We start from the raw sequence: 23,597 nt of genomic DNA, 5'->3' as shown, positions 1-23,597 counted from the left end.
TGCACTGATATGGAAATTATGGGCAATACCGATAACCACTATGTTTTTGTCCATCTTTGTCAATATCGATAACCGAAGGCCAATATATATATTTTTTTAATTTACTTCAGGTATGAATGCTTTAGGTATGCTGAAAATATACTATGCATTATCAAAGAAACAACAGTAGCATGTAAAACAGAGATTAACTTTTTATTAACTTGCTGAATTTTATGCTCTTCTTTGCTATATAAGCAGCCAGTACTTTATGCAGGGGAAAATGAGCAAAACATGGCTCATCTCTATAGAAAAAATACTCCAGGTCATGTAAAAAATCTGCTTAACATACACATTCTGAGTAACTTAGCACATTAAGACACCACTGCCATTACATAACATGGCACTGGGTATATTAACAACAAAATGAATGCATATTCATTGTGCTATAATCAGACATATATTGAGGCCAGTAACCCTGGGCTTAAGTTGGCTTCTTTAAAAGTACAAATGGTAGTTTTTTTCTTAACAAAAAGAAGCACTTCTGCCTTTTCACCAGCAAGCCTGTTTCTCTTTACATTTACTATATTTGACACAGCTGAAAAAAGGCATTCACTGTCTACACTGGTACAAGGTGCCAATAGATATTTGATCACTGCCTTGGCCAAGGTTGGGAAACGGGCTGCATTGCTTTTCCAATACAGGAGGGCGCAGTTATTTCTGGAGATAGGGGGCTCGCTGAGATAGTTTACAAATGTTTACCTATATTATAATAAAAAAATAATAAATTATTATTAGGTTGACCAGATTTGAGGTAAAGAAAACCAGGACAACCACCTGTACCAACACAGCCATTAATAAAAACTTGTGATGTTGAAAGCTTGATGCATAATGATTTGGGTCATATAAAGAGCATTCTTGTTGACAAGCCTTGGTTGGCTATATCAGTTAAAATGTACACATCTGACCGATTTCGATGTCGTCATTTTTAATGAACATCAGCCGATAACAGTACAGTTGCTGATATATCATGCATCTCTAGTCATAACTCTCCACGTTCAAACCCTGAATTCCGGCCTGAATTTCTTGCTACATCAGTCGCTTTTAGGATCCTACAAGATCGAGGTGCGCGCTTCGATGTTTGATGAATGGTTCGATGTGGTAAAGCAAAATGCCGACATACAAATGCATTCGTGGTGCTTTTATATTCAAGCATCGCATATTCCCCAATGACGCAATGTATTTTAAAAGTCTCACATACCATCTTCTGTGCTTTCTTTTTTTTACCTTTACAATAGCATCAGAATGTACGGCGGCATATTTGAGCCACAGAGAAAAAAAAATAAGGACATAATAAAAATGTTTATTTTGTGATTAAAGTAAAAATTTCGGCTTTAACATCAAATTGTCCTCTTTAACCTTGTAGTTTACTTTATCATTAAAACAGACCGTCGTAAACGTCATCTTAAAACCGACCAAGTTGTTAAATTGCTAAGCGCTTCTGGAGTTCCTCCTGATCTGACAGCAGCAATAGATTGCCACACAGAAGACATTAAATTTATGATATTCCAGCTCTCTGCACATTTACAATTCTTAGATTTATACTTGATATCACTTTCATGATGAAATGCATTAAAATATGCATTTTACAGAAAAATCATTAACTTTGTTTAAATAATGAATACTGCTAATAATTACACATATGGGGCAGCACGGTGGCAGATTGGTAGCGCTGCTGTCTCACAGGGAGTCACGTCCCTTGTGATCCCTGCCAGGAGTTTGCATGTTTTCCTGGTGGGTTTCCACAGTGTGCTCAGTTTTCCATCCAAAGACATGAAGGTTTGGGGATTTGGTAAAGCTACAATGACGGCAGTGTGTATGTGAGCGCTTGTGTTCACCTTACTATGAGCTGATGCCCAGTCTGTCGTGCACCGATGCTGCTGGAATGGGTGCATCCCCAGATTGATGGATGTAGTCATTAAACACCCTTTTCAGAGATACCGTGGCAAGGTCTCCTCGGAATTTAATGGATGTTTCGAGCAAACACATTGCATCGCGTGAAGTATAAACCTGGCCTTAGGCGCCTTACTTTTCAGCTGACAATCTTGACTAGGGCTTATTTTTGAGGTAGGGCTTATATTACAGAGCAGCTTGAAAATCAAGCTAGGGCATATTTTCGGAATAGGTCTTATTTTCGGGGAAACACGGTAGTATGAAATGCCTTGGATCTTGTATGTTGTGTAATTTCAGAAAACAAAGTAAATATATTAGTACATTTACAAATTGAGGAGTCAGAGTCAAAGGTTTTGTGTACTGACTCCACAGCTCTGCCAGCAAAACCTTACTTTCAATCCCACAGATCAGTGAAGGAACATCTAACTATTACAATTTGCTATTATAAAAATCACACAGATTTTTTATCTCATTAATTGATATATTATCCTATCCCTAACCGCTGTTCACAAAGCAATAAGGCTGTATATCTGACATTCTCCAATAATCTAAACAGATTTAAAGATCATCAAGATAACATTTATAAATGTTAATACAAAATGACTGCACATATATAACATCTGTTAATGCAATAAGCAAGCTCAATTCGCCTGTTAAATAAAAAGAAAGAAAATAGACGGCTGCTGATCTTATTATCAATCTAAACTTTAAGTTTAAACGTCAGCTTGTCTCTGCTATGCTTCCAGGCTCTGATTCGCTTAAGGATCTCAAGCAGTGCACGAAGCAGATATCACTGATGAGTTATTTCATGCCAATGTGTCCTTCATGATCTCCAACACCATTTGCCTGCACTGAAGGACAGAGTGTTGTAGGTGATGTTGAAACCTCACCAGTCTCAAAATTTTCCAATAGCAGCGACCAAAATTATGAATTATTATTGAGATGTTAGCAGAAAAGGTGACAGAACTATATGGAATTATTACAGAGAAAAAAAGTTTAGTATGTTACAAATTTCATTTTGTGCACTGCATTTCATGGGCTTTTTCATAGTGTTATGAAAAGGGCATATTATCAGAAATAATGTTTTGTTACAGATAATTTCATGCAGAAAAATTTATTTTGAGTAATCTCCAGCAAATAATTGCAGTTTTCAGTTGTCAGAGAAACCTATCCCTATATGTTCAATGAATTAACATTCACTCCATTTTATAGAAACACTAGCCTGGCAAAAGTTGAGGATTAACTGTATTTTTAGGGCTCATGTTAATCAGGCGAAAGCGTGATTTACAATACGTTAAGTCACTGCAGTTGTTTTTTCTTCCACCTGCTGCTTGTCTGTATGCAAAGGATCAGTGAATATTTTATGGAACTTCACTTAGCAATGATTCCTTTTGTGGGTACATAACATGCATGGATATATATATACATAAGCTAGGAAATGATTAAAAAAAATGAATCACATGGATATATGTAATTAACTGTGATTGTATACGATATACTGTTATTTTGTAACTGCTTTTATTACAATGTCTATAAATATTATATTTTATAAAATAATAGTTTATAATACATTAATAAAAACAAATGATAGAGTACTGGTGTTTTGGAGGTACAGTATTGATAAATATCGTAATATATTTGATAAATATTGTAATACTGAATTTAGTCAATATCATCCAGCACTAGTCCAAGTGTGACAAATTTTAATGCAGCTTTAAGCATAGATAACTGGCTGTGGTCAATTAATGGTGAATGACACTGTAAAGGTCAAACTGCACTTCGGAATGAACATGAAAGTTAAACTGATAATGATTTTAACAGAGAAACTAATTGTTAGGTCAGGTCAGGTTGGGGAGCATGCACTGGTACAGCACGTTGCTGCACCCACCACATGACGAAACAGCTCGGGATCCTGGCTGGCAAACCCCCAGGCAGACATGCGGTCCAGTCCCATCCTTCAGAAATGACACTATCTGCTGAAGTTAGTAGTTACATGGGCATCCCCTTGGCCTGGTCCAGCTACTTAGGTCCTAATCAATAGGTTCATGTGAGCCAGATCACCCTTGGGGAATCACTCCACATGGCTGTAGTGCCATAACTGACTCTCCCTCACAATATAGGTAATGTACCTCATTCGGGACTTGGTGAGCAAAGGCTCATTCGACACAAACTCAAACCAGCGGTAGACTAGGATTCTCTGGAGAGACACAGTACCGAAGGAGTCCAGTCTTTGTCTCATGTCACTGGATAGTGTCCATATTTTGCAACCAAAGAGCAACACAGGAAGCTCCATGACTCTAAAGACTTGGACCTTCATCCTTTTGCACAGATATCGGGAGCGCCACACACCCCTTTCCAGCAACCTTATGACCCCATGCTCTCCCAGTCTGTCTGCTGACTTAAAAAGGAAGAGTCACCAGAGACATGAATGTCACTTCTGAGGTAAGTAAACCTCTCTACAAAGTCAACACTTTCTCTGCAGACAGACACACCACTAATGGCTGTGCCCAAAAGGTCATTAAAGGCCTAAACTAACTGGTAGGATCTAAATCAGTCCTGAAAAATAATTTGAGAATACAATAATAATGCAGTATTTCTGTTAATCTTTTACAAAACTAGGGGGCTTCGCCCCCTGCTTGCTTTGCTCGCCAACCCTCGTGTTCGGTTTTCTGGATACACACTTTTGAAGATTTTTTTTCTTTGAATTGTTGCTATTTCATTAGTTTCACTTTTATTTCAGAACTTCTGTAAAAACAATAATTGTAATCTTGCGAGTCCCAATATGCTGAATCTTTTTAATGAGGTCAGGATAGGTTTCTCTGTTTGGAATTTCAGCATAGACAAAACGATCTACATCATCAGTAGTTAGTACTGTTATTTTTTTACTTTGTAAAAGTAAAACTAAGTAGAGTTCTGCATTGGACTCCTGTCTGTAAAGTCGTGCTATTTTCCTTTCGCAGTTCCAAAAGTACATGGGGTTACCACGGTGATGCCCCAGCTTTTGTGTAGGTTTTTGTACAAGGGCTAGACAGAACGTTTTTGACTCCTGGGGTAAATTTAGGTTTTTAAATAAGCACACAGATAAATATATATACATTAACAAAGTAACCAATAAATGCATGTGAGGTAAACTCCGTTTTTGAAATTCTCAAGTTTCTTTATTTGTCACATGCATAGTTATACAGGACAACACGCAGTGAAATGCATCCTGATCCGCTTATCAAAAACTGTGCAAAGTTAGAAGAATATCAGTTAGATTAACAAAAAGTCATAGATTGAAAGATAACAGTATAGTAGAACATAATAAATAATTCTACTTTATTCACCTAATTTTACTTAAGTGTTAAGGTGCAATAGTGTAGTAATTATTGTGCAAAACCAAAGTTAGACTGCTGCATAGTTAAATGAGGCAGTTTGTTTGTTTGCGCTAATGCGATCTTTTTTATATTTTATAATTTTCCTACTTTCATATCCTTTAACTTTCTCCACATGTGTATAGCGCCAATGTTTTTTTTTTTTTTTTTGAGCCTTTCTAATTTCCCTGGTTTCATAGTCTCTAACCTGTTCTGCATGTGTTTAGTGCCAACGTTTCTAAACATCTTTATGAAGTTCTACTTTGTCTTTTACTCACTGTCATTTAATTCTGAGCCAGATTGGACGAGCTTTTTTTTCAATTCCACTTGTTCTGGGCTGATAATTACTTTCCTTATTTTCTGAATTTGCACCTCGATTATTCTTTTTTGCTCTTTTTTCTATCCAACGCATTTGAGTCTCTTTTCTCCGCGCTGCTTTCTTCTTCGCTTATATGTCAACATTTAATTTATAACGTACTGTCCTTATACGCTTTACAGTGATCCCTCGCTATATCGCGCTTCGCCTTTCGCGGCTTCACTCCATCGTGGATTTTATATGTAAGCATATTTAAATATATATCGCGGATTTTTTGCTGATTCGCGGATTTCTGCGGACAATGGGTCTTTTAATTTCTGGTACATGCTTCCTCAGTTGGTTTGCCAAGTTGATTAAATACAAGGGACGCTATTGGCAGATGGCTGAGAAGCTACCCAACTTACTTTTCTTTCTCTCTCTCTTGCGCTGACTATCTGTGATCCTGACGTAGGGGGTGTGAGCAGGGGGGCTGTTCGCACACCTAGACGATACAGACGCTCGTCTAAAAATGCTGAAAGATTATCTTCACGTTGCTACCTTCTGTGTGCAGCTTTTAAGTATGCTGCACGGTGCTTCGCATACTTAAAAGCTCAAAGGGCATGTATTGATTTTTGATTTTGTTTTTCTCTCTCTCTCTCTGCTCCTGACGGAGGGGGTGTGAGCTGCCACCTTCAACAGCTTTGTACCGGCGGTGCTTCACATACTTAAGCCAAACAGCCCTATTGATTTGTTTGCTTTCCTCTCTGTTTCCTTTGAAGAGGAAGATATGTTTGCATTCTTTTAATTGTGAGACTGAACTGTCATCTCTGTCTTGTCATGGAGCACAGTTTAAACTTTTGAAAAAGAGACAAATGTTTGTTTGCAGTGTTTGAATAACGTTCCTGTCTCTCTACAACCTCCTGTGTTTCTGCGCAAATCTGTGACCCAAGCATGACAATATAAAAATAACCATATAAACATATGGTTTCTACTTCGCGGATTTTCTTATTTCGCGGGTGGCTCTGGAACGCAACCCCCGCGATGGAGGAGGGATTACAGTAACAATTAAAAGAATGCAAACATATCTTCCTCTTCAAAGGAGCAAACAAATCAATAGGGCTGTTTGGCTTGTAAGTATGCGAAGCACCGTGGCACAAAGCTGTTGAAGGCGGCAGCTCACACCCCCTCCGTCAGGAGCAGAGAGAGAGAGAGAGAGAGAGAGATAAAAAAATCAATACGTGCCCTTTGAGCTTTTAAGTATGCGGAGCACCGTGCAGCATACTTAAAAGCTGCACACAGAAGGTAGCAACGTGAAGATAATCTTTCAGCATTTTTAGACGAGCGTCCGTATCGTCTAGGTGTGCGAACAGCCCCCCTGCTCAATCCCCCTACGTCAGGATCAGAAAAAGTCGGCGCAAGAGAGAGAGAGGGAGAGAGACAGAGAGAGAGAGAGAGAGAGAGAGAAAAGTAAGTTGGGTAGCTTCTCAGCCATCTGCCAATAGCGTCCCTTGTATGAAATCAACTGGGCAAACCAAGTGAGGAAGCATGTACCAGAAATTAAAAGACCCATTGTCCTCAGAAATCTGCGAACCAGCAAAAAATCCGCGATATATATTTAAATATGCTTACATATAAAATCCACGATGGAGTGAAGCCGCGAAAGGCGAAGCGCGATATAGCGAGGGATTACTGTACTGTATATGCCCTGAGAGCCCTGGATCTGTGTGTGCTCAAATCCTTCACAAGACTGAATGTTTTGCTGCCTATTGTCCTATTTGATAGATTGTAAGTAGGGTGTGTCTTTGGTGTCGCGGGTAGATTGTAAGTAGGGCGTGTATATACATGAACAAAGTACCCAATAAATGCATATTCGGTAAACTCCAAATGCATCCTGATCCGCTTATCAGAAACTGTGCAAAGTTAGAAGAATATCAGTTAGATTAACAAAAAGTCATAGATTGAAAGGTAACAGTATAGTAGAACATAATAAATAAGTACAATTATGTGAATAAAGTAGAATTAATTGTTAAGGTGCAATAGTGTAGTAATTATTGTGCAAAACCAAAGTTAGACTGGTGCATAGTTAAATGAGGCAGTTTGTTTATTTGCGCTACTGCGATCTTTACTTTCTTTTTTTATATTGTCTAATTTTCCTACTTTCATATCCTTTAACTTTCTCCACATGTGTATAGCGCAGTTTTTTTTTTTTTGAGCCTTTCTAATTTCCCTGGTTTCATTGTCTCTAACCTGCTCTGCATGTGTTTAGCGCCAACGTTTTTGAACGTCTTTATGAAGTTCTAATTTTTTAATTCTGAGCCAGATTGGACGTGCTTTTTCTTCCATTCCACTTGTTCCGGGCTGATCATCACGTTTCTTATTTTCTAAATTTGCACCTAGATTATTGTTTTTCTTTTTAGCATTTTTTTCTCTTCATCGCTTTTGGGTCTTTTTTATCCGTGCTTTTCTTTCTTCTTCATTTAATCGTCGACGTTTCATTTCTACCCTATTCATTTCATTTCTACCCTATTCGTTTCTACCGTACTGACCTTATACACTTTATATGCACTGAGAGCCCTGGAGCTGTGTGTGCTGCATGACTGCCTTTACACTACTGATTTGTTTTTTTGATATTGCTTGTAAGTAGGGTGTGTCCTGCAAGACTCTCGTTCTATGTTCCCGTGAGACGCACTGTGGCAGGTCTCTTTCGTCTCGTGGGTCTTTAAATTATCTTCTGAGAAGATCACGTATCGTAGACTATCAGGACAGGGGACAGGATTTCTTTTTATAATAGAGAGATATTTTTCTGCACATTGGAAAAAGACCATGCATTAGTAAGATATAATCCATTACAAATCAGCTTTTTGCCAAAATATTCTTTTCCAACTGTGTTTACTTTGTGGTCGAGGAGTGCTATGCGCCCATGTACAACAAACCTTTATAAATAAACATTGCTGTAGAAAGTTGCAGGTAAACCTACACCTCTTCTATCAAAATGGGCTACCAGAAAGCTTACCTGGACTACCAGGTTTGCCAAGGTGGTGGTATCCCTACAGACTAACATATCCATTTACAATTTGTCTACCCCTGCATCTACATACACATATGGCCAGCTTGGAAGTTGTAATCTAAAAGATTAACAAACATTAAAATGAATGTCTTCCAAAGTCAAAGTGGATGCAATTATGCTAGTTCATAGTTATAACATCTCTAAAAATGGGTACATTATTATACCATATCTTTCTTGTTCACAAACTACAATCATTGCACTATTTATCAATTTAGCACACTGCAAGACAAACTGTGTATAAAAATGTCAAAACAAACAGCAAGTCAAACAAACGGTAATCCTGTAATGAGATAGAAAAACTCTATTTGACACACAAACATTCTGTATATCAATAAAACAATTAAATTAAAACAAAAAGTAATGCACAAATCTGTCTGAATGCAAGTTAAATTCCTATTTTTAAATTAAATCTGCAAAAACAAACATGCTTTAACAAATGATAGCAGCAACCTGAAGATAAGCACAGCTGCATGAAAACTCCAGCCCTGAGCCACATAAGAGAGGATCTATAAATAAACATGCACAGACAACTTGGCAGCCATAGAGTTAAAACAGTTATTTAAACAGACAACCTCAATAAACACACTCACTAAAATAAGTACTACAAAAGTTTCAGACTCATTCACATTAAAATGGCTATATTATATCAGTACAGTATAAAATGGGTTTCTTTTATAAGTAAAAACACTTTTTTCATGTTATTCTATTATACTAAACATGAAGCAAGACATATCTGGTACATATCAATAAACCAATGTAAGCAAAATAAAATAAAATAAATAAATAAATTACCTTTTGATGAATCACTAACTCTGGTTTACAAGACTGGATTCACTAACAAGAAGTGCCACTGACAACTGGTCACCAGCGTGTGCTTCCCTGTACGATCTTATCTGTTCACATTGCTCAAATAACTTCTGCTTGACACAACTGCTATGAACGGCTGCTACAAGCACACATGCTCAATTCCGTCAAATCACTTTCAGCGGTCAGAGACATTAAAGTCCAGTTTTACTTTAAACAGCTCTATTTCTTATTTTAAAATAGGATTACTTCAGTAACAGACATCAGAATAATCAAATCTGAAATTATGCTCTATGCCTTTACTGTCAGGCAGAAGACATGGTAAAATAATACAAATAGTCTTATCAAATTAAAGTAAAATGTTGCCCGTTATGCACAAAAAGCTGTGAAAATAATTTTCACTTTATTTTCCTGTAAATAGATTACATCTCGTTGATGAACTCTTGCCCACTACTCCTCGATACACTATGCTCTCTAGTGGTTAATATTTCTAAATTAATTCTATAAAATAAGCTCAAAATATGAAATATTGGGGTGGGGGTAGTGACTTATGGAGTTGGGTGCGGCATAGTTACATGCAAAAGTAGAAGCACTGCAAGTCTTGAATATATTAGCAATAATTACAGATTGGATTGCTTAAAGATACCTTGTTTTAAAACAAAAAACAATATACAGACCAGTAAAAATGTGCTTTATAGTGACAATGATTAAAGTAAGAGAAAAAAGCAACAAAAGCTGAACATATATCACAAAAAAAAAACACTAACCCAGCCACAGGGGATGCACAAACCAGTGTGTTTCTTAGTGCCAGTTCCAAGCACGGATAAATGGGGAGGGTAACGTCAGGAATGGCATCCGGTGTAAAATTTTGCCAGATCAATATGCGGACAACAATACCAATTTCCATACTGGATCGGACGAGGCCCGGGTTAACAATGGCCGCTACCAGTACCGTTAGCCAACAGGGTGATGGCGGAAATTGGGCTACTGTTGGCCGAAGAAGAAAAAGAAGGAGGAGGGGTTGGGGTGGGGGAGACGTGCTCGGAGGAAAGAGGAGGAGGAGGAAGGTAAGGAGAGTGGAACTGAGGGTAGGAACTGTGAATGTTGGCAGTATGACTGGTAAGGGGAGAGTCAGTCGATATGATGGAGAGAAGAAAGGTTGATATATTGCACGTGCAAGAGACTAAATGGAAGGGGAGTAAGGCCAGGTAGAACGGAGAAATAATGTTCCTTCAGAATAACCCCTACCCTATGTCAAGAGTGTTTTGGAGGTGAAAAGACTGTCAGACAATAATGATTATGAAGCTGGAAATTGAAGATGTGATGATGAATGTTGTTAGTGCATATTTTTGGAAAACGTATGGAATTAAATCACTCAAGTGATTTGTACAAAGATCTTTGCATCCTACGAACAATTACACTCCAAATTTAACTTCCCATCAACATAACTTTTCCACTATTTGCAAATTAGAAACTTTGCTAAACAAAATCTGCCCAATTTTCCTCACCATCCACCTGCTTCTATTCAAGAAGAAATATTGATCAGTCTTGAGAACTCAGATACTTCTATAATATATACAATCATTTTAAAGTCCCTTCCTTTCAAAGATCCCAGAGTATTGTGGGAAAAGGATCTCTTACGCAACATTTCAGAAAAGGAGAGGAAGGCAGCCATGCACAGAATTCACACTATCTCCATATGTGCAAAGCATACAATTATTCAAATTAAAATCTTTTGTCAAGCACATCTATCACATTTAAAAATGTCCAAAATGCTTCCACAGCAAGATCAAACCTGCGAAGCATTATAATCAAGCTCCAGCCTCACTGGGCCATATGTTTTGGGTGTGCACCAAATTAACATCATTTTGGGCCAAAATCTTTAAATGCCTATTAGACAACCTTGGTGTCACAATCACTCCTAATCCATTATTAGCTGTGTTTGGTGTACTCTCAAGATGGGCTTAAAGTGGAGGATGGATAAACAAACTGTAACTGCCTTTACTTCACTATTAGCATGTAGACTAACTTTGCTCAAATGAAAGAATCCTAGCCTACCTCTTTTAAGTCAGTGGGTAATTAATGTTATATACTATTTGAAATTGGAAAAAAAAAATTCTCACTTAGAGAATTATTTAAAACAATTACGTTCCAAATTCAACCTCCCAGCTACACATTTCTTTCACTATCTTCAAATTAGAAATTTTGTTAAACAGAAATTGCCCGATTTCCCCCAACTCGCACCCCCCACAATGCTGGAAAAAATACTGCGCAATTTCAAGGAATTAAACACCATTTCCGCATTATATAAAATTCTATTAGAGTCCGTACCTTTCAAAGATCCAAGAGGACATTGGGAAGAAGATCTCTTAATCAATATATCAGAAAAGGAGTGGAAGGTAGCAAAGCAGAGAATTCACTCGAGCTCCATATGCGCAAAGCATAGAATTATTCAGCTAAAAATTATATATTGAGCTCATCTGTCTCACTTAAAACTGTCCAAAATGTTTCCAGCGCAAGATCCAACCTGCAAACGCTGCAAGCAAGCTTCTGCCTCACTGGGTCACATGTTCTGGGCCTGCACCAAACTAACATCATTTTGGACCAAAATATTTAAGTGCTTTTCAGACAGCCTTGGTATCACAATCCCTCCTAACCCATTAACAGGTGTGTTCGGTGTTCTTCCAGACGGACTTGAAGTGGAGAAGGACAAGCAAACGGTGATTGCATTCACTACACTTTTGGCACGCTGACTTATTCTGTTAAATTGGAAGAATCCTAACTCTCCTCTGATAAGTCAATGGGAAACCGATGTTTTATATTATTTGAAATTGGAAAAAATCAAATTCTCAGTTAGAGGATCTGTACAAACTTTTTTCAAAATCTGGCAGGATCTAATCAATAACATTTTGGAATAAGAGAAATAACTATTACCGCATTTAATACCCTTCTCCATCTCTTATTTACATATATATTAATTTCTCCCTTTCTTTTGTTTATTGCTGCCTCATTAAAAAGCCCTAAGCAATTCTCCTTTGGCTAAGCTCTCCTTCTCAGGGGTGGGGTTTGATTTGTCTTCAATTTTGTTTGGTTATAAATTGATCTATTTGTATGGAATGATTACAATAAAAATAAAAAATATAAAAAAAAAACTAATTAAAAAATGCTTATAGACCTGGGAATAAAAAGATTTCTTAAATACATTGCTGTTTACCCTCAGAAACCTAAATCTGCAACCTGAGGGTAACAGCTGAAGTTTAGAGAAAAAGGGATGGCTACTGTCTGACAAGAGTTGGGTGGGCTTTCTTTCTAACTCTTTGTATTACAGTTCAGTTACACAGGTATGCTGCAAAGCAGTAATTTTACTGCTAGTTTTTTACAGTTTTGTTAAGTTGTTTTATATTCTTTATGCTGAGGTTTCCGAACCAACACATAAAAGCAAATGTAATAACGGTTTCAATATTGGACAATAATGGATATAAAAGTGTCATTGTTTGTTTGTCCACTTTTAAATTAGAGTCTCCTATGAAAGAAAAGCTCCTTCTTATGAATTCATTCTGTGTTAGGATCAAAGTTTTGCCTGTTTTCAATTATTGCCCCTAGATATCTGTAGGGCTTTAATGTATCCCATTTAATTAAAGTTGGGAAATTGGGAGGAACAATTAATTTGCTAAAAACGACCTTAGTAACAAAATTATTCACATACACTTAAACTATTCAGCAATAATATTAAAACTTAAATAACTGCTTTGATAAGGATCAGTCTCCTATTTAGCGCTTTGAGTACTGAGAAAAGCGATATATAAATGTAATGAATTATTATTATTATTATTATTATAATATTTTAATAGAAAGAAACTGACTCCTTCACGCAAGTCCTGAAAGCTCTAAAACCACTAGTAGTTTTCATTAGAGCAGTTTTTCTTCCACTCATGCTCCAAAAAGTTACTTACGAAAAACTTTCCTTAAGCCATTTTCTCATTGTTAAATAAGGAAATAATTGAAATGAAAATCATTTATGAATAAAATACTAGACTTGCATACTTAAATTAGAAAAAGAACGTTGTCTTGTAACTGTAAATTTGGTTATTTCTTACATAAACAGGTTGAATCGGATTTTGAGAGAATGGTTAAAATAAAATATGCACATCCTACCTTCCCTGAAACTAGCAACATATAAAGTTTGTCCCTGGATGCTTCCACCCAAACCATAGTACTACCCAATTTACCATTCTGTTGAATTTCCTCTAGTATCAGTTAAATTCAACAAGCTGACATGTCTACTGTATAACGTTGACTTGGAAAGTAAAATGCTGTCCAACCAAGTGTTGTCATCTATTTCTGCATCCATTTTACAAACATACCATTCCAGATTCACCACAGCCAACGCCTGAAGCATCAGCTGTAGGGTAAGAGAGATTTCGAAATGAGGTAATGGTCATCGTTTCGCACCAAATCTTACAGTTAACTACATCTTCAGCCAATATTCTACAGTCTGCGACAATACAAACATACAGCGCTATTTAATTTCTTATAAAACGCATCATACTCTTTTAGTACTTCTTCTATAACTCTGTAATGACCAGTGAGATATTCTACGTTGTGATGTGCTGGGCTGGTAACATCACTTTAATAGAGGCACACCAAATAAAAAGGCAAATTAATTGGGCAGGCTTAGTTATAGGTCACACTCTGGACCCCCTGGAGGTAGTACCAAAGGAAATAATTAGAACAAAACCGAGTGCCATCATGAACAATGCTACACATCCTTTATCTGACACTAAGACAGTGTACAGTACTTTCAGATAACGTAATACTCTTAAGAAATGCTCCTTTATACCATCAATAATAGCCCTGCAATGAAGTTAGTCTCCCTGTGACGGTGACTGCTAAGTGAAAAGGTTTATTTCTTTATAGTCATTCTGGTGTATTCAGGGGCCGGGTGAGGCGGTATCTATTTATGTACTTATTTAAATAGCTTCTGTAAAAAACCAAGTCCACGCTCTGCAGACAAATAAAAGTTGTATTTTTTAACTCGCCATGCTTAACCGTACCAGTACGCGATTTGCGGTTTTGCCTAAATTGTTTCATAACTGCAGCAAGGCAACAATAAACACAATAAACAAATGCAACCAACAGTTCTACAAATGGTTCGTGCGTTCTTTGTAAAAAATACGCGCATTAAACCATCAAAAACACATTTCTTAAAGAAATGTACAAACGGATCCCTTCCCACTTTTATTGAACAAATCTGAAAGACATGATCTCGTTTTAAAAGAAACCCTTAAATCATCCTTGTGCAAAAAAACAAATCTTATCCAGAATAAAATATAGATCCCTTATAAGTGAACGCTTGGAATAAATAGTTTAAGGAGCTGTGCATGCCCGTTTCCGTACATCGAGACCTCATTAAACTACCTAAAAGTAACATGACGTGGTCAACCATGAAAAGCTGAATTTCACCATATAATAGTGTCGCAGGCATAAACCTTTATTTATTTATTTATAGAAACAACCAACGTAATAATTTAATCTCAAAACTTGTTCGTGTTACCAACATACTCACATGTAGCATCCAGGGAATATAGCACTACGTGACGTGATCAGCAAACCCGGCCTTTAGGACCTCGCCAACCAATGTCTGTCTACCCAAATGCCTGTTTAAAAGCATAGTTTATGTTAAAATTAAGTTAAAGACTTTCTTTTTTTTTCACAGTGGTCTATCCTGTTTCAATCGAGTTTTCAGATTAAATGTGAAAATTAACTGTGAAACAACGCGATTTCTCCTGAGTCTACAAAAACAGCATAACATCTTAAACAGGCATATCAAGTGGTAGCAGCGCAGATCAGATCTACAGTATACTGTATTTGGTATCACAGGCACGGTACACAGTTAAATTGTGAAATGGATTCGGACTGTTCGATACTGTACAATTGCACATTTCAGGAAGTTTAATATCTGCGCTTGGTAGTGAGGATGAAGTTAGCTACTTAATCACAGTATACAACGAAGAGATTCATTTGCGTCGTTAGATTAAATAATTATTGTCACATACTGTACACTGCGAGGACATAGTGAAATTCTGTGTAATAGCTGTGGGTCGGGGGCAACGAAGTATACAGGCAATAAGATGATGTGTAAGTAAATACAGTAAATAGCAATAGGAGAAGATTCACCTAATGTGCCAAACTGTACATATAATGGGCAAAACTGAACTCCACATAAATATATATTGTATTAAAGAGTAGAGCGGGAAAAGTACAGATCGCAGTACACATGTAACATACATTAGAGCTAGACATAAACCAACTGGTAGGTACAGTGGAAAGCGGGCAAGATTAGGTTACTGAGAGTTCAGTGACCTTATAGCCTTGGGGAAGAAACTCTTTAAAGTGGGTGGAGCATTTGGGGAGGCTCCAGTAGCGTTTGCCAGAAGGCTAAGTGAAAACAGGGCATAATCTGGTTGGTTAATATCCGAGATGATGAATTAAGCTCTCCTCAGACAGCTTGTCGAGTACATGGTATGAAGCTATGGAAGGTCAGCCTCAATGATTTTAGAAGCAGTATGGACAGCCCTTAGAAGGAGCTTGTGATCCTGTCAAGACAGGTTACCTACCTTACCACACTGTGGTGCTTCAAGTCAAGATACTTTCTGTGGTGCCCTTATAGAAGTTCACCAGTATTTTGGTGCCCTTATAGCAGTTCACCAGTATTTTGGTTCCCACGCTAAAGCTCTTTAGCCTCCTCCTAAAAAGGAGCCTTTGCCAAGCTTTTTTAAGGATTCAGGTGTTTTTCACAGACCATGAAAGGTAGTCAGAGATCAGGACATCCAGGAACCTGAAGCCACTATCTGGACTGGGTAGCCATTGATGTGGATTGGAGCATGATTGACTTTGTTCCTTCTGAAATCAATAATTAACTCCATTGTTTTGCTTGCATTAAGTGCTGTACTAGCGCCGTACATTCAGGCTTTTTAATTCCCTCCTGCAGACTTCATCATCACTGCTGCTGAGGCCAATCAAGGTGGTGTCATCTTCAGACTTAATGATGCTGTTGCCTCAGCTTAGATGATGATGTGCCTCTTCTGAGAAGGGTGTATCCACCAGGTTTATAAGATCTTCATTGTGTTCTTTCCACCTTTCAAAAATTTCCACAAATGAGGTCATTGTTTCCTCCCCTTCACTCTATACGTTCCGAGTAATCACATGGTTTGCCAGAAGCTTTTTGGCTGTGTAATAGTTATTATACATGGTCTCATCAAGCTCCACTAACACTCAGACTTTCGCTTCAGCCACTGCTGTAGTTGCCTCCTTTTTTGTGTGCAGGTACTTCTCATGCAAATCTACAGTTGTTCCAGCTAATACTGTATGCATGGTCTCCTTGTTCAACTAGTCGGCTTCTCTTACATATGGTGTTCATCAAAGGGGATAGTCCATTCATGTTCTATGTCGCCAACCACTCCACACGAGAAGCTCTTGGAGATAAGAGTTTAAAACATCCTGCACAGAGCAATTCTTTAACACATACTAAACAGAGGAATCATATTGTCCTTCCCAGTAAAGATTTACTGCATGTTTTGGTTTTCTATGTGTTTTCAGCCTGCATAATAATTTACTCTACCTTCAACAAAAAAGATAACAGTGGTATGTCTTTTATTTCCTAGGAACTTCTGAGTACTGGGGTGATTTCCAAACAAAGATTTTTAGCGAAGCAGTATTTAGTTGTATGAAATTAAATCAAATGTGAAAAACTGGCTGTGCAAAAATTTTGGTACCCTTGTAATTTTGCTGATTTGAATGCATGTAACTGCTCAATCCAAATTACTTGCAACACCAATTTGGTTGGACTAGCTCATTAAGCCTTGAACTTCATAGACAGGTGTGTCCAATCATGAGAAAAGGTATTTAAGGTGGTCAATTGGAAGTTGTGCTTCCCTTTGACTCTCCTCTGAAGTGTGACAGCATGGGATCCTCAAAGCAACTCTCAAAAGTTCTGAAAACAAGGATTGTTCAGTATAATGGTTCAGGAGAAGGCTACAAAAAGCTATTTCAGAGGTTTCAACTGTCAGTTTCAACTGTAAGGATTGGAATCAGGAAATGGAAGGCCACAGACACAGGCTGTTAAACTCAGGTCTGGCAGGCTAAGAAAAATACAGGAGCGGCATATGCACAGGATTGTGAAAATGGTTACAGACAACCCACAGATCACCTCCAAAGACCGCAAGAACATCTTGCTGCAGATGTATCTGTAAATTGTTCTACAATTCAGTGTAATTTACACAAAGAACATCTGTATGGCACGGTGATGAGAAAGAAGCCCTGTCTTCACTCACGCCACAAACAGAGTCGCTTGTTGTATGCAAATGCTCATTTAGACAAGCCAGATTTATTTTGGAAAAAAGTGCTTTGGACTGATGAGACAAAAATTGAGTTATTTGGTCATAACAAAAAGTCCTTTGCATGGCGGAAGAAGAACACCGCATTCCAGGAAAAACACCTGCTACCTACTGTCAAATTTGGCGGCGGTTCCATCATGCTGTGGGGCTGTGTGGCTAGTTCAGGGACTGGGGCCCTTGTTAAAGTCGAAGGTCGAATGAAATCAACCCAATATCAACACATTCTTCAGGATAATGTTCAAGCATCAGTCACAAAATTGAAGTTATGCAGGGATTGGAATCTCCAACAAGACAATGACCCAAAACACAGTTTGAAATCTACAAAGGCATTCATGCAGAGGGAGAAGTACAATGTTCTGGAATGGTCGTCACAGTCCCTTGACTCGAATATGATCGAAAATCTATGGGATGATTTGAAGCAGGCTGTCCATGCTCGGCAGCCATCAAATTTAACAGAACTGGAGAGATTTTGTATGGAAGAATGGTCAAAAATACCTCCATCCAGAATCCAGACACTCATCAAAGGTTATAGGAGGTGTTTAGAGGCTGTTATATTTGCAAAAGGAGGCTCAATTAAGTATTCATGTAATATCTATGTTGGGGTGCCCAAATTTATGCACCTGTCTAATTTTGTCATGATGCATATTGCATATTTTCTGTTAATCCAATAAACGTAATGTCACTGCTGAAATACTACTGTTTCCATAAGGCATGTCATATATTAAAAGGAAGTTGCTACTTTGAAAGCTCAGCCAATGATAAACAAACATCCAAAGAATTAAGAGGGGTTCCCAATCTTTTTCATATGAATGTATCCCAAAGGTGTTCCATTTGGCTCACTACTAACTGGTGGCCAGTTGACAGCTCAACACCTTTCTTTACCTGAGTGAACATAGAATCTAGCCTCTGATCAAATGACACAGCTATAAAGTCAATCGATGACTTTTGGTACAAGGTACTCTGGTTTCAAATATACTTAGAACATTTTTGTGTTTGAATATAGTGCTCTCCTTGTGTATTGTGAAAGAATATCCATCCATCCATTTCCCAACCCGCTGAATCCAAACACAGGGTCACGGGGGTCTGCCAATCCCAGCCAACACAGGGCACAAAGCATGGAACCAATCCCAGGCTGGGCACCAACCCACTGCAGGACACACACACACCCACACACCAAGCACACACTAGGGCCAATTTAGAATTGCCAATCGACCTAACCTGCATGTCTTTGGACTGTGGGAGGAAACCGGAGCACCCGGAGGAAACCCACGCAGACGCGGGGAGAACATGCAAACTCCACGCAGGGAGGACCCCGGAAGCGAACCCGGGTCTCCTTACTGCGAGGCAGCAGGGCTACCACTGCGCCACCGTGCCGCCCTTGTGGAAGAATATGTCAGACATTACTGACTTAAGGATGATATTGTGTGCACTGGGTAAAAACATTTTGCATTGTGTAATTTACATGCTTATTCTAGCTGTTTTTGGACAAACTCGGACTTGACAAACCAGCCTCAAGTTCCCAAGCAGATAATCCAACCAGTTCAAATGGAGCACAGCATTAGTCCAGGCCATGTCACTGGCCAACTTGGGTTTAACTGTAAAAAGCATCTTGTGACATTCACAAAATGGGATTCATGTGTTCATAGTGTGTGAATACCTCTGCCTTTATTGCTATTATTTTGAAAAACAAAAACTAGGCATTGTTTTACCTAAATTAGGAATAAAACTCCATTCTTCCATTGTAGTCTATGACAAACACAGACGTTCACTATTCTTATTTAAATGATGTAGTATGTTCCTCCTAATCACACTGCTCCAGGAATCTCCATTTACCCCCATGTGAGTATTGAATTCTCCCAGTCAGACTACAGAGTCAGTAAAAGGCTCCAAATCCATATGTCTCTAGAAGAGTCAAATACCCAGAATAGTTGTTTGGTGCATATATGCAAACAACATTCAGGGTTTTTCTCTCTGAAAGTCAAAGTTGCATTGAAATGACTCTCTTATCCATCAGAACAAACTCGAAACTGTACTGCAGCCAGTTTTCACCTGCCTTGCATGTTTGCCATGGGGCAACTCCAGAGTAACACAGAGACCTCCCTTGATCAAAACAAATTGGTTCCACAGCCAATTTTGTTAACTTAGTCTCACTAAATTATTAATCTGGTATTTTCCAACCTCCTGCATGAGATTTGGCTTCTTCCCCAACAAAGAACATACATTTCACGTTTCCATGAGCCAGTTTTTATTGCCAAGGTCTTGTATTCTTGGAACTGTCCAATGCCCAAATGGCATTCCACATGACCCTCATCCTTCATCTTCTGGATGGTGAATCCAAATGGATTTTTCATATTAAACATGTATGGGTTGATCACCTGACCACTCAGGTAAGTTCTGGAAAAAACTTCTTTCAAAGTTGACTCCAGGACTGGGTCATGGTATCAGTGCTTTTGGCAAGACTCTTTGTGATATAATTAGAACTATCATGAAAATTATTCATGCTTTTTTATTATATGTCTGGCCCTACCTTACAACACAACATAGCTCTAAGGGTTATTGGGGCATATATTGTATGCCTTCTCACTATGCATAGGAGGAGGTAAATATTATCCACCATTATTTGGAAAAAGTGATTGAGGCTGATATACAATAATTACACAATGGGGGATCTAAACCTTGAAAGTGTACCTCATGGACTGGTACTGTCCATAGCCAGACACCACACAGAAACAATTAAGAATTTTGCAGAACTGCAAAAAAGATTTACAAGAACTGCTTGAGAAAGTCTAGAAAAAAAGACACTTCCTGATTGCAGGACTGCAGAATATATATATGAGGAGAGACTGAATGACTTTAAAATTTTAAGTTTAAGGTTAGTTGAAAATTATGAAGGGAATTGGTATTGTAGATGACAGCTGTTTCTTTAAAATTAGTTGTTCAACAAGATCATGGTGGCATATATGGAAGTTGTTTAAGGGTAAATTTGCCTTAAAGTTGAAAGCATTTGTGCACACGGAAAACAAATATACTGAATAAGTTTCCAAAAATGAAAGGAATCTTTAAATATAATTTAACCATAGGATGTTGTATTAGGTAATCATGGGGAATCACTTTTAATTTAATTAATTTGTTTTGCAAAACAGTTGCTCCTGTTTCAATGCTGCAAAAAAGTAAGGTGTGTATTTAAAAAGGAGTAAGCAAGTAGTCTATACAGGTGGAGCAGAAGGAGAGATAACATTAGGAGAAATGAATGTGGTTAAAGTGATGCAGTAGCTTAGAAAGTAACAGAACAGTACCTGGTCAGGAAAGTGGTTCTGGATTGTCAAGAAGACCTGCAAAAAAGGACTATAAGTGGACCCATTGTCAGTAATCAAAGATTAGGGGTGAAAATTGTGGTCAGAAGGTGTGTTAAAATAAAAAATGCATATCAGTGGAATTTGATTTGAACTCTTAGTTTGTTTTGGGTAACTTTGTAGATTCTATCCTGCCTTGACTGAGACTACTAAATCAATTTAATCTCTGAACGTGCTACACTGTCTTAGAAACTGAAAATAGAGGAGATTTTATAGTGTTTCTAGTAAGGGCAGTTGTTGAGGGAAGATAATTGTATGGATCAGTTGGTGTGTAATAAGATGAAGTTTTAACTCCAGATAAGTTAGTGGATGTACAGTATGTTGATAAATAAAATACTAAACATTAAATGGAGACTTCTAAAGTAGTGAATAAATTAATTTAATACACTAATACAATTGTACAGGTAAATACACTTTTTCAATAGGTCAAGGGTAAAGCATAGGCAGAAAGAAAGAAAGAAAGAAAGAAAGAAAGAAAGAAAGAAAGAAAGAAAGAAAGAAAGAACGAACGATATCAGCCCATAGACAAAGACTTTGGCCTAGCTAGATGCCATCCTAGTAGCCATGATGACTCAGTTGACCTGGTAGTATTGCTGTCAAAAGTTAAATTGTTGAGGTTGAGAATTAAATCTGCCAGTTTGAGGAGGGAGAAGATCTTGGGATTGTCCATAACTAGTAACTAGACACCTAGTAAAGAATTGCTTGAGTCAGGTAATCAGCGTTCAGGGTGGAAAATGGCGTTTTTAAGTCAGATGTTTAGGGTGAACATGAATCAGTTAAGATCCTGAAATCAAAAAGTTGTCAAACAAATGCAAATGATGTTTAGTGTCTTTATCAGGCTACTAAGTAAAGCTGAAATAAATGCTATTGTGATGCTTACAGATCACAGTATCCATGATTGTCTACCTTTTTAATTTGGTGAAGAATACAAAATAAGGATATGTGAGGGTTTTCAACAATAAAATGGCTAAATAAAGAGAGAATTTTTTGATACAGACTGCTTTCGGTAATCTTCAATCGGGTCCTGTGTGAGGGGTGATGGGCCGCTGCACTGGACAGTTGCTAGGAAGCCTCAATAATATAAAGGTTCTTTTTATAGGCCACCACTTTTCCGCTGAATTGATTAAAATATTGTCTCAGTGGAAGAGTTTCCAGGGTATCTACAGTTCAAGTTTACTGAGGTTGGACTTGTGATTGCAAGGATGAAAGAGGTTTCAGTGAATTTGTTTAATGCTTGGTTGATGAAGTAATTGATTAATGTAGCTAAAGTCCAGAGACTTTGCCTGGGATGGTCTAAATTAATAGCATCAATAATGACAGGATCAGACTTTCTTGCAGTACATGTCTAATTGTGTTCTGATGCAAATCATACAAAGGGAAACTGTAGTAAGTTTAATGTGGACTTCGAGTTTCCAGGCTTTTCGTACAGGTGCAAAATGATGCCTGTTTTTGAAATGCGTTTGTTTATACTGTGAAAACTGTGTCTCTTAGCTTAGGTTGGTGGCTCTCGGAAAATCAATAAATCTTTAAGTGCTAATATTATTTAGGTGCTTCATAGTTCTGCTAATCAAGTATTATTGGCAAAGACAGGAACATATTGAAAAAATGATCAAATAATAATATGACGTGGTCTTAGGTGCATTAAGTACATGTTTAATGCAAATAAGCATTTTAATGGCGACATTTAAGAGCTTATCGAATTATATTGAAAGCAAAAGAAAAAAATCGGAACTGTGTTTCAATATAAAGCAAAAAGAAGAAACATGCATCCATTTAAAAAAATATTGGTAAGAAAAGATTACTTATTCTTTTTGCACATGCAGTGCTTAAACTCTTTCATGCGTCTCCACCTACTGGGTTTCTTCCTTCATGGGAGACCTTCTTTACTCCTGAGATGAGCTGTTAGAAATTCCACCATGTATCTTACTTCAACCAGACTGGCCTCAAATGTTACGTAGGACAGGGGTAGACAACTTTTTTTGAGCTGAACCTCATCACAAAAAATATAGAAAATTTTACAACTACTGCTCTGTGCTTGTGTTTGTTACTTTGGTGCTTTGGTGCAAAAGTGTAAAAATTCCAAAACTGACTGAGCTAAATAACTTGTTTAAGTTTAGGGGTAAGAAATAAAAATTATCTGGAAATGGCATAGAAAAAAACATATTTTTACTGTGCTGTTAAAGACATGAAAAACACACTAAGTTTTTATTATTGTTAAAAGAGTTTCACATTGTCCTCAAGGTCAATTTCCCTCCTAGGCTCAGGTGAACCTACAGCCTCACACATACCTAAAGAAAACAACACATTATTCTGCTAGGCTCTTCTTCTATTAAATGGCAGATTAGATACTCTTGGTATAGTACTGCCATCTGCTGTGCAGAGGGAGAATTCATCATTCTG

At 37.7% G+C, this 23,597-nt stretch overlaps 1 protein-coding gene across 2 annotated transcripts in view; it reads right to left on the bottom strand.

The window, feature by feature from the left end:
• aimp1a (aminoacyl tRNA synthetase complex interacting multifunctional protein 1a) overlaps positions 1–15,122 on the bottom strand; it is a 105,087-nt gene extending 89,965 nt beyond the window's left edge. The window contains exon 1 of one of the 2 annotated variants that reach the window (XM_028805197.2): positions 15,015–15,122. In XM_028805197.2, coding sequence (XP_028661030.1) covers positions 15,015–15,016 — 2 coding nt within the window. In that variant the 5' untranslated portion in view covers positions 15,017–15,122. Of the gene's footprint in view, positions 1–9,437; positions 9,527–15,014 lie in introns of those variants that run through there. The other variant, XM_028805198.2, reaches the window with a different exon arrangement.
• Between the last annotated feature and the right edge of the window lie 8,475 nt (positions 15,123–23,597).

The sequence above is a fragment of the Erpetoichthys calabaricus genome, chromosome 7 (assembly GCF_900747795.2).
Source record: "Erpetoichthys calabaricus chromosome 7, fErpCal1.3, whole genome shotgun sequence".
NCBI lineage: Eukaryota > Metazoa > Chordata > Cladistia > Polypteriformes > Polypteridae > Erpetoichthys > Erpetoichthys calabaricus.
This window is presented reverse-complemented; position numbering and strand designations above follow the sequence as displayed.